This window comes from Onychostoma macrolepis, chromosome 13 (genome assembly GCF_012432095.1).
Source record: "Onychostoma macrolepis isolate SWU-2019 chromosome 13, ASM1243209v1, whole genome shotgun sequence".
NCBI classification, from domain to species: Eukaryota; Metazoa; Chordata; class Actinopteri; order Cypriniformes; family Cyprinidae; genus Onychostoma; species Onychostoma macrolepis.
The window spans coordinates 21,159,828-21,172,668 of NC_081167.1; the positions used below are offsets into that span (position 1 = coordinate 21,159,828).

At 38.0% G+C, this 12,841-nt stretch overlaps 1 protein-coding gene across 2 annotated transcripts in view; it reads left to right on the forward strand.

Moving 5' to 3' along the window:
* Window positions 1-5,772: 5,772 nt before the first annotated feature.
* The window catches only part of jag2a (jagged canonical Notch ligand 2a), a 37,630-nt gene continuing 30,561 nt past the window's right edge, over window positions 5,773-12,841 (forward strand). For both annotated transcript variants that reach the window (XM_058795040.1, XM_058795041.1), the window contains exons 1-2: window positions 5,773-5,999; window positions 6,515-6,835. In XM_058795040.1, the coding sequence (XP_058651023.1) occupies window positions 5,937-5,999; window positions 6,515-6,835 (384 nt within the window). In that variant the 5' untranslated portion in view covers window positions 5,773-5,936. The remainder of the gene's footprint in view (window positions 6,000-6,514; window positions 6,836-12,841) is intronic.

A 12,841-nucleotide genomic window follows, 5' to 3' on the forward strand; every position in this document is an offset into this window, starting at 1 on the left:
CATGCTTACTTAAAACATGAAAAAGCAGCACAGTGGAACCCAAAAACGTATTTGTGAACCAGCCATGTATGATTTTGAAAGACATAAGACAAATATTTTCTGTGAGTGTACACAACAGGTAGGCTAAGTACAATTCAAGATATGTCCTGCTTTTTCTATGAGAGCGTAACCCACAGCTGTGAACAAAAACAAAATGTAAAACTCAAGAGTATGGGATCTACACAGTTTTATTGCTGTCACCCTTTTTAGGAACTAAAATCAGTTTTCCGAGATCAGTCAGAACAGGGCAAGCTGAGGTGAGCTGTAAGTGGCTCTTCTGAAGATGACATATTCAGGTCAACTCATTGACATGTCCCACTCCTTCAGTGACCCTAAAAGAGGTGTAGAGTGTACACACTGAGGGAATCTGCATTAGCGGTAATTGAAGTCTGACTTGAAGTCAGAGGTTAAGCACTCTCACACTCCATCACTGACATTTATAAACCTGAGCCAGAATTTCACACCTCCCAATGACACACCTGCTTGCTGCACTTTTGTTTCTCTCTGCTTCTTCAAGTGGAAGGAGAGAGAATGAGATGAAGACAGAGTGAATGCATTTATGGTGGCCATAGATTTGGGCACTTCGGATATATTTAACCTGGTAAAGTCTGACACATTGACAACAAACTAAAAAAAATAATAATATGGGCACCTTTTCACAAGACTGATGATGCGTTTCAACGGTCATCAGCATCGTAAATCCTCAAAAGTTTTTTATATTTTGATTTGGTAAAAAATGTACAACACTATACTTTGTATTATATCACCTTCGCATCAAATGACAAAAAAATAGTTAACGTTAATACAAGGGTGCTTCTAAAGCAGCGTCTAAATTTGACATAGTTCTGTTCTGACTGCTGTAATCAGTCAAAATCAAAAGATTACTCTCAAATATTGTTCACAAATCTGTCTAAATCAGTGTGAGTGAGCACTACTCCTTTGCCGAGATACTCCATCCACCTCACAGGTGTGGCATATCAAGATGCTGATTAGACCGCATGATTATTGCACAGGCGTGCCTTAGGCTGGCCACAATAAAAGGCCACTCTAAACAGTTTTACTGTATTGGGGGGTCCGAAAACCAGTCAGTATCTGGTGTGACCACCATTTACCTCACGCAGTGCAACACATCTCCTTCACGTAGAGCTGATCAGGTTGTTGATTGTGGCCTGTGGAATGTCGGTCCACTCCTCTTCAATGGCTGTGCGAAGTTGCTGGATATTGGCAGGAACTGGAACACGCTGTTGTATACGCCGATCCAAAGCATCCCAAACATGCTCAATGGGTGACATGTCTGGTGAGTATGCTGGCCATGCAAGAACTGGGATGTTTTCAGCTTCCAGGAATTGTGTACAGATCCTTGCAACATGGGGCCGTGCATTATCATGCTGCAACATGAGGTGATGGGCGTGGATGAATGGCACAACAATGGGCCTCAGGATCTCGTCACGGTATCTCTGTGCATTCAAAATGCCATCAATAATATGCACCTGTGTTCGTTGTCTGTAACATACGCCTGCCCATACCATAACCCCACCGCCACCATGGGCCACTTGATCCACAACGTTGACATCAGCAAACCGCTCACCCACACGACGCCATACACGCTGTCTGCCATCTGCCCTGTACAGTGAAAACCGGGATTCATCTGTGAAGAGAACACCTCTCCAAAGTGCCTGACGCCATCGAATGTGAGCATTTTCCCACTCAAGTTGGTTACGACGACGAACTACAGTCAGTTACAGTACAAGACCCCCATCTGAGGCTTGTCCCCTAAAAATATCATTACAAGCGACTCTGTGTATTGAAAATAATATAATGGCCATATACTTAAAATAATTGTGTGATTAGTAAAACAAAATAAACGCAAAAAAAAAAACGTTTTAAGTTCAGAAATGTTTAGATTCCCCCCCTCCCTTTCCTCACAGTGGTTTGGTCCACTGCCTGCTTTCCTTCTTTACCGATGCACACACGAGTCCGGTGAGAGAGAGCAAGTAAGTTATGTGTAAGTAGGCTGTCAAGGCTATTTTATTCTCTTTAAACATCGGGTGAAATGATTATTTCTCTTTAATACAGATGATGCTCGATCATTAATAAATTAGTCATGACAAAAAAATTATGACATCTGATGTATTTTCTATGACCGATTATAAGGTTAACAAGCTTAATACCTTAGCTTGTCACCCACTACAACTAACACGGCGATAAGCCTGTGTGTGAACTGATATTAGGCTAATATTGTAGACCTACGGGTTTCGTTCAATATGATGTCAAGTGGCAGATCAGTGGGTTTAATGCGGTTGAATTAATGCGAAAGAGACATACTAGGTTTCAGACGAAAATAATAATTGTAAGCCGCTTTTCCACTATCGGGCCGAACGGTTCTCTTTGCTTAACCGTTCCGTTCCGTGCAGATCCGGGCCAGTCAGCACGGATACGGTTTCGTTTTCCACTGCGTGGCTGATAACGGATCTCTGTGGAATGCGTCAGTCGTTGCCGTGGTAACACAAGTGTTTACATATTATATGAGGTGTAAATAACCACCGCGTTATGGAGGATGATCAGAAATTTCTTCAGATTTTATTACTAATTTGTGTTTACATTGCTCAAAATAGCGCGCTTAGCAAGCTATGGAGAAACTAGCAGCCAGGCAACAGACAAGTGACAGATCCTGAGTGGCGACGTCATGCACACGCACTCTACCCCGTGCCGAGTCCGGGCCGAGAACGGTTTGTAATCGTGCAGCGTCGTACCAGGCTCACGTGGAAAAACAACTGGAACCATACCTGACCAAAACCGTTCGGCCCGATATGACCGCGTGGTGAACCATGAACTCATATTTAAACACGGTCTCCATGCTATGTGCATGCTGTGTACACATATCTATCCTTACAAGTACAATTTTGGCTGTATTATTTGTGTCCCCTTCAAAAATTGCTCTTGAGAAATTTTACGTTTATTGTCCCCCCCTACTGTCAGATGAAATTTACGCCCCTGCGTTGGACCGACTGTTTCTCATCTTTCTCTTGAAAATATCCCATAGATTCCATTTAGGTTTCAGGTCAGGCATGTTGGCTGGCCAGTCAAGCACAATAATATCATGGTCAGCAAACCACTTGGAAATGAATTTTGGCAGTGTGGGCAGGTGCTAAAGTCCTGCTGGAAAAGGAAATCAGCATCTCTATAAAGCTTGTCAGCTGATGGAATCATAAAGTTCTCCAAAATCACCTGGTAGACGCCTGCATTGACTTTGGACTTGATAAAACACAATGGACCAACACCAGCAGACGTCAAGGCACCCCAAATCATCGCTGACTTCAGAAACTTCACACTGGACTTCAAGCAGCTTGGATTCTGTGCCTCTCCACTCTTCCTCCAGACTCCAGACCTTGATTTCCAAATGAAATGAAAAATTAATTTTTATCTGAAAAGAGGACTTTGTACCACTGAGCAACAGTCCAGTTCTTTTTCTCCTTAGCCCAGGTAAGACGCTTCTGACGTTGTCTCTGGTTCAGAAGTGGCTTGGTAGCCCTTTTCCTGAAGACGTCTGAGCGTGGTGACTCTTGATGCACTGACTCCAGCTTCAGTCCACTCCTTGTGAAGCTCTCCCAAGTGTTTGAATCGGCTTTGCTTGACTGTATTCTCAAGCTTGCGGTCATCCCTGTTGCTTGTGCACCTTTTGCTACCCAATTTCTTCCAGTCAACTTTGCATTTAATATGCTTTGTGTAAGCTCTAGAGCTGTAAGCTCTAATCATCAAAATTAAAACAAAAAAAACTTTTGAAATGTTTTACTTTACATGTAATGAATCTAGAATATATGAAAGTTTCACTTTTTGAAACGTTACACTTTTCTTTTCTTTTTTTTACTTTTTCACGACATTCTAATTTATTGAGATGCACCTGTATATAACATTATATAACACGTGGACACATTTTAGGAATGATATAAGGCCATTTACTTCCTAAAAAAAGTATGAACTGTCAATACGATGGCAGAAGGCATGTAGTAAATTGTGTACAACAGGTTTCTCAGCATTTTATCATGTAAGTTAAAAGCCTTCAAAATTAAGATATTATCAAATAAGATACAGGCTTTTTAGGGTCACTGCATGTAAAAATGTTATTTCATATGTGAGCTAATCTCTTATGTTAGCAGACAAAGCTGTAATCTTTTATCTTATCCTGCAACCAAACAAATCAATCAACAACACTGTATCAAAACTACAATTGTATTTTTGACTGCAGGCCAAACCTCAGCTGTTATAATAGAGCTACAATGGCTATGATGACAACAACAACAAAACTTCAATTAGTCATACCCTTAGATCCAAATAACGTGTGCTTCTGTGGTGTAGATATTATTCCATGTGCAGAATATTTCCAAGTTTCCCACCCCCTCCCCAATCTGTACATGTTGTATGAGCTCAACAGAATGCAGGTGCCTTTCTTTCTATCACAGTCACAGTGTGTCACATCCTCAGAGTGCAGCAAGCATTGTTAACATCTAATTCCTCTGCATGCAGCTCTCGGGCTGACTTCCTCTCTTTATTCTGGCTATGGCACTAGAGGAACGCAGGATGGAGTCTGACGGCTAGATTAGCACTATAGCGTCACCCATTTCCTAATGAATGAGAGAGCAAGAGTAGAGAGAGATGTAGAAAGATTTTAACAAAAAGCAGGACGTGACACAGCTGTACAGTAAATCTGTGATATCATCTGGTTTAGTCTATTATTAACAAACTCTTTTAGTTCTCCCTTTACTAAAGATCAAAAGTTCAGGTCTGGTATCATGGCTGAGAGGTGGGAAGCCTTTGACCACAAAAAACAAAACAAACAAAAAAACATTCCCATGCTGTTTTATCAGGCACAATAATGACTTCAAATAATAAAGAGATGTGAGAGTGATATGGGCAAGTGCTTAATGTAAACACACAAACAGACATGTTTGGTTTTTACTAAATTCATGAGAACATCTCAAAAATACGATTATTCTGTTTTATGATGATTTCAAATTGTGATGATCACTTCAAAAGTCTTTGCAAGTTGTTGTTCAGCATGTAGCCTATTTGTCAGGGAATTTTCAAAAATACCCTTTTTGGATTATGTTGAACTAAAAACATCAACAACGAAAAAAACAAAAACCAATAAATAAACAAATAAATAACTAAAGCATACAAGAAGCCAGGACTAGATGAGGCCAAAGAGTGAACGACAGTCTTTTTATTGAAGTTTTCAGGAGGAAACCTAATAATACAGTACGCCAGTGATCGATCACTAGAGGGCGCTCTGTATCTCTTACCCACAACCATTCACCCGTGCCTTGACATGAGTGTAGATTTGGATTGTGAAAGAGTACAAACAGGGCAAAATGCTAAAAAAAAAAAAAAAAAAATTGTGTGTAATAATCGTTTACAGAATGTCAACATACTTCTACCAGTAATTATAAAACCATTAAATTGTCAAATATTATAGAATATAAAATTATTTCTATTGTGAAAGATTAAAATTCTTAAATAATAACAGTTTCGCTTGTCGTTTTAAAGCCTTTTTCCTTTACTCTAACAGACTAAGTCAATAAGCCTGTCAGATCTGTAATTTATAGGAAGGCTCCGCCCTCTGACTATACGATTGGCTGACGCAAACGTTCTACTACAACTGATGCCTTGCCAATGGTGTATTGAACTGTCAATCAAGCCCGTTCAGACGGCTAGTAGTTGACTGATATAGTGAGAGCAGCGCGCTGGAGGAGCGAGTGGATGTGTGTGTGTGACTTTCATCTCATCTTCTGGAGGTCTTGCGGAGAAAGGAATCACTTTGAATGGCTGGATTTTTGTGGATAATGATGCATATGTGTGTTTTCTTTTTTTAATCATGTCGTATTAACTTCATAGGAGTCATGCATAACTATTTTGGAGCTTGTTTCTCAGTAGTGTTCTTAATTTTGACGTTTTGGACTGAGGTGAGTTAAACTTCCTTATGCCTTTTAAAGTCCACCGTTTTCTTCACTAGTTGTAAAGTCATAGATTAAACAACCGATTTACACTGAACTGAAACTCATTCATTTTTGTCAAATTAGATTTTGGGATTCTTGTCCTAATAGAATTATCCTGCTGTCAGTGGAATCATGTGATCCTTAAACTTTAAAAGCGTTTTAAAACCAGTCCGCGTGCACCGTAATGCATGTACATCGAAACTTTAAGCATCGCCTAAATAAAGTGCATATTTCATTATTGCATAAACATGTTTATTCATATTTGCTGCGAGGGCATTTGATTGGTATGTTTGCAATACCTGTATAACCATGAGATCACTCATTAACACAAATGTAAGTCGGTGCACTGTATCCGCTATATTGTGTTCTTCTGCATGTTCTGTCTTGTATTTTAATGGGAGCACGACAAATTATTCCGTGCAGACTTACAAAGTCAAAGTGTTTGCATTTCATATTTTAACTGCTGTTTATGTTATTTTTAGGTGTGCCAGTCGTCGGGTTATTTGGAGCTCCAGTTGATCAGCGTGGAGAATGACAGGGGTGAGCTCGCGAATGGAAACTGCTGTGACGGCGCACGGAGCGCGCAAAACGGTTTGTGCGACCAGGACGAATGTGACACGTACTTGAGAGTGTGTCTAAAGGAATACCAAGTGGAGGTCACCACATCTGGCTCATGTTCGTACGGCTCTGGAAGCTCGAGCGTGATCGGAGGGAATACGTTTCAGCTGAAAGGATTCAATGGAAACCCAAACAAGGCCAATGACCTCGGGACCGTTATCATCCCCTTTCAGTTCGCCTGGCCGGTAGGTGTTCACCGATACCCTCTTTCATCAGCCCTTCAACAACAAACAAACCCTTTTTGTGTTTCTATATAGTTATCTTTATATAGGCTACATTGTGAAAAAATGTCTGCTCGATTTTATGAGTTTGAACTCGAATTTTCTTAAGGGTGTCAAAACTTAACACTGTTAGTTGTAACTTTGATTTTACTTAAAAAAGAAAAAATAATAAGAAAGCAAGTAGATAAACTTATAAGTGTGTTTATCGTAACCATATAGCTTTTCCTATACTATCTTTACAATTGAAAACACATTAGGCTATATGCCCATATGACATTTGGGAAGCGGCTGGTGCGTGTCTCTCGCGCGCGCGGAGTGTACAGTTACACGCTTAACTGATGGTGTCGTATTTATAGGACGTAGTGTGTTTTACTTTATGGCATGCCGACGGGGCTGCAAGAAGTCCATGTATTGCGGAGTTTAAAAGGAAGACAATCAATATCTATCTATCTATCTATCTATCTATCTATCTATCTATCTATCTATCTATCTCAAACTTTAAAAGCCTCATATAGTTTTTTTAATAGCTCTTTTATAGTATTGGCATTAGAAGTTGACTTGGTGTTAAAACAACCAACCAACTAATATATCTATCCATCCATTCTGAATCAATCAATCAATCAATCAATCTATCTATCAATCTATCTATCTATCTATCTATCTATCTATCTATCTATCTATCTATCTATCTATCTATCTATCTATCTATCTATCTATCTATCTTTACTTTACTTTACTATCTATCATGTTGGTCTAGCTGAAAAGTGGCAAAAACCAGCCACCTGACAAGGCTGGTTTAAGTTTCTTCTTTTTTTCAGCAGCAAATCTAAAACATTTACTAAAATCATTAATCATATCATAAAATCAATGAGTCTTAAAATCATTAATGAACATGTCACTTTCTCAGCAAATCAACTAAGCATGTTAGCATATTTTTCTTAGTGAAAGAATTTTAATATATGGTCATTAGTGAAGGGCAACAGTCGCATGAGCTCACAGGAATGCTGGTTTGGGCAAAAATGAGATTGCATTCTTTTTTCCTTTTTTTTTTTTTTAAGAAAGGCACGATTTACACAAGACAGAGTTCTTAACTAGAGCTGGCATGCTCATGGAGTGATATCACAATCAGAGAGATTGAGAAGAGAAAGAGAGAGGCAGTGGGAGTTGTCTACACGATCATGTTTCAGATAGCAGCATTGTCGCTAAATAGACCAGAACAGATAGTTTGTAAGATAACGCAAGGCACATTACTGTGGGTAAAACATTTAACTAAAACCACACAGCGCTTACCTCAGTGTGAGTTTGTTGTTGTTTTCTTAAACCTGGTAAATATGTTTTGTAAGTAGTGAAAAACGCTGAATCACTGCGTTTGAGTCTTGTTTGCTTCCAGATTTTGGCCGTGGTGATAACAGTATCGTTGTGGTGAGAGCTGCCTGTGTTCTTCTGTTATGTACACTCGTCTTTTAAAGTGGCTTTGTTTTAAACGCACAGTAATTGCCCAGTTGAAGATAAAATCATGTACACAGTAATGAGACGCTTTGGGACTGTGCATGATTATTTCTATATCTCTGAGATGGTTCTTCAGAAGAATCTGACCAAAACTGAACTTGAGACAGCTTACAGATTGTTCAATTAAGAGTTGGTTTCAAGGGAACAAATCAAGATAATTTCCAGAATCAACTTTAAGTATTATTTTACAGGGCTCTGCAACAACTTACAACTTCCGAACTCCATCTTTCCATCCACACACTCATCCACTATCTTATCTATCTATCTATCTATCTATCTATCTATCTATCTATCTATCTATCTATCTATCATACCCATAAGTTGTTGATTTGCTGTCGTTTCTGGTATGCATAAGAACATCTGTGTTTTTACATGCACCTTAAAACATGGTTTCCCTATTCAATTTAGGACTGTTTCTCAGGTGCAAATTCTACTTTTTGAGTTTAGTTAGGTCTAGACTGTGTCGCTGAACCGTTATCTGGTCACCTGCATGCGAATAGATTCATAAGTGCTGTTTAAACAGCTTTGCAGGATTAGTCATTTGAGAAACTGGTTTCACATGGAGCTGGTGAACTTCTGAAGATTCTTCTCTGCTGTAACTCTGTTGAAGTCTGAAGTGAGAGATATTTGCAGTCTTGTGTTAATACTGGTGAAGACAGCCCATAGTAGGAAGGAAATCCTCCTGCTGTGATGTTTAATAGTTATTTTTGGAACTGGCAAACCACAAAAACAAACACTTGCTAATGGGAATAATCCTCCCATAATGTTCTCTGCAGCATGTGTATGTTTAATGAATGGAAATGATGGTAGACAATATACTGTTGGATAAACAATTGCTTGCATCATTGGACTCAGTGAACATCAGCTAATCTCAAATCTGCCAAGACACTTTCATCTGCTGTTGTCCATAGTTTCTTAGCGAATCGGGTGTGCCAGGGGAGGAACGCAGTTTACGGAAGGTGATGTTTATGAGCCTTATAAGTCCTGCTGTGCCTGACGTCCTACAGCTGTGAGATCTTTGATACTCTTCCAGCATACCATCCTTTGTTTTTGGATAAAAATCCCATCCCACTGAGCACACACACACACACACACACCACAATTATTTTTTTTATTTAAGCTTTTCCAAGTAAGAGCTCAAGAAATCCATGTTCTGTTTCACGATAAGTTCTCAGACTTAATCTAAACTCTGAATACACAGTTAAGAAAAGAGATCTTTTACAAACCAAACAGAAATATACAATAGCAATGTATCTTTACCAAAGATAACGCTAGCTCTTTCTAAAGCAGTCAGTGTATCTGGCTGTTTTGAGATATGACACTTAAATTACTGTATCTTTGCTCTGTCATTTCTGTCTCTGTTTTAAATCTAATGTGTGTAGACCTGCCAAGATGCAAGGGAGATTGATTCGCATTAAAAGTTTTACTAAAAGAGAGAGGGATGCTAGTGACAGACGAACCCGACTCCTTCATTCTTTACAACTAAAACAGTTATGAGGGCCTGACTAGATGTTCAAACTTTATTTGATCTGCTCTACTCTTTCCATTTTTTATTTTCAGTTCTTTCCTGTCCTCCTTTCACCCCATCCTGCTTTCTTTAAATCTTGGATGAGTGTTGGGTCTCTTGTTTCACGACTGTTTCTCTCTCCTCTTTTCTGTGAGCGTTCTGTATAGATCACATGTGTTTGATGCAAATCCGTTTTGTTTTCTTCAACTGGACTGTGATGTTGTCTACTGGTTACAGGAGTGATAACAATTTATATTTGACAATTATTAATGCAAACATGTTCCCATAGTTTTCAGAAGCTTAATGTTGGTGCAGTTGCATTTTCATGTTTTTTTTAATGCAGTCAGCTTAAAATTTTGATTTATTCTTGTTCTATTATTTAGCAGAAATATTGCTTGTTATGATTATTAAATATTAAATATATTGACTTAACATAGGGTTTTCCATCATATTGCTGTTTAATAAATTATTAAAAAATACAGTTTTGTTAGCCACTCAAGACCATTTATTACAATGATTTTACCATGTTAAAGAAATCATTGTCGTAAAGATTTTGTTAGTATTTACTCACCTTGATGTCATTCCAAAACCCACTTTCAAGCTCATGAGAGAAAAACACAATTAAAGTAACTTAACCCCTTAACTGTCACTCACGGTTTTGAACACAGACAAGATAGTGCACTATCCAAACTTATTTTTTTATAATTCATGAATGAAAACATTTTCCAACGTGATTTTGATGTACCATTTCCATGGTAATGCAATGTCTGATTTTAAAATGGGTTTCAAAGGATGAATTTTGAGATTTTAAGTTTTCAACTGATATATAATTTCTTATGATTTCTAAAGCGTGATAGAGAAAAAGGCAAATAAGAAGACTTTCTGTGACAAAGGTCAGAACTCCTGTTATGATGTAGATTTTTCAGGTGCACTCTTGTCATAAATTAATCTATTACTTTTCCTACATAATTTTTTTACAAAAAAAGTGGTAAAATACCTATTTAGAAGTCTTAGACCTTTCCAACGATATATAGTTTGTCATGATTAGATTAGGATTTAATTGTAAAATAGTGAAGTAAACGTAGGCGTCCCACAGGGTGGACGGTGACAGTTAAGAGGTTAAAAGCAGCCCATATGATTTTAGGATGGTTTTCTTGATATCTTTATGGAACAGACTGTATTAATTAATTAATTAATTCATTCATTCATTTTATTTTATTTTATTTTACATTTTTGTCCTAAACTGGCTAATATCACCGGAGGAGAAAGTTACAAGAATAATGACTTTTTGAGTTTTGCCCTCACATAAAATTATAATATGCCTTCAAGTAATTTGTAATAGACTTTTTTTGTCCATTTTAAAAGCTCTGCCTTTCACACCTTCATTTTTCTAGATATTAAAATATCACAATTATTGTCTTGCTGGCTACTAACATTTTAACACTCATACAGATGCAGACCAGCAGGTGATTACAGCAGAAAGCTGGTGTCTCAAGGCAGATTTGACACTTGACACTTTTAATAAGATGTTGGACAAACAGTGAGACACCTATTGCATGTGTACAAAGGAAAAACAATACAAAAAAAAAAAAATTAACTAAATGGCAGAACACAAGTGCTATGACACTTTTGGTGCAAACCAATGAACTAAATGGCAGAACACAAGTGTTATGACACTTTTTGTGCAATATTCTTCCACATTCATAAGTTTATATAACAAGACTCATAAATAATTTAATAAAAAGATGGTCATGACATGTTTTGACATTTACAGTGTCAATGTTTGTTTTTTCATGAACAGCCTTCAGTCTCTACCACTGTTACTTCTGACATTCATATTAAATGTTTTCTTAAGAGTTTTGCATACTTTACATATCTGTTGTAGTCTGTCTGCATACACAGATCTCTAAATGTCAATGAAATGTCAGTGAATATCATTTTGGCATTTGACAGTGCAGATTTTTGATTTTGTGTGAAATATTTATTTTAAAAAGCTTTAAATTAACAACACACCTTAATCATGATAAAATCAAATACACAGCTTCTCATAGCTTATTGCTTTAATAAACCAACACCTCTTTCACTGAAAAACTGCACACAATAGAATTACATTGTTAATTCTGTGCCACAGAAACCCAAGCACATGGGGTATGAAGAGACTTACACAGGTGTGTTACCAGCCTGCACATATCACATTCAGCTTTTAGTTGGAACAGTTCCCATGTAAGTGTGTTACTGTGCATTGATTTGCATTTGACCTGAATCCTTTGGGATTGGTATATTAAAATCTGGTCTGAGTGTATATGATAATAAAAGGCACATTCTGGCTCGGTTCTCGCAATATACGTCCTCCTCAAGGCCCTCTGAGGTGTAAAAACTGTGGCACTGCCTGCTCAGTGTCACTTAGGAGGTGTAATTTATTCATTGCCAGTGTGTGCGTGTTCCTGTGTATCTGCTGGCATGTGTATATGCATGTGGGTGTCTTATTTCCCTCTAACTAAGGAAAGATAAAATCTTCCCTGCTCCTGCTCCTCCCTGGACTGGTGGTTGGTGTCTGATGGCTGTCTTTGGAGATTAGTAACTTTGTTTTACGCCACTGCACTGACCAGGTATGCTCATGCTGCAAACTAATGCTACACAAAGCCTATCGTTTGTTTGCTGACACTGATTCCTCAACATCCTGACGCATTTAATGGGTTTAGATGTTATTCTTGATGTTATAAAGCAATAGGCAACCCCAGGGGGTATGTGGGGGAGCTGCAGGTGGTCCGCCAATTATTGTTTCTTGTCAAACTAAATGTTTGTAACAAAATAACAAATAACAAATACTTAAATACATTATTAAAGACATTCACCCATAAATGAAATTTCTGTCATAGTTTTAAACCTGTAATTTTCATTTTTGGGTTGAGTGTCCTTTTATTGTGGTATAGTACTGCATACATGCATATCAT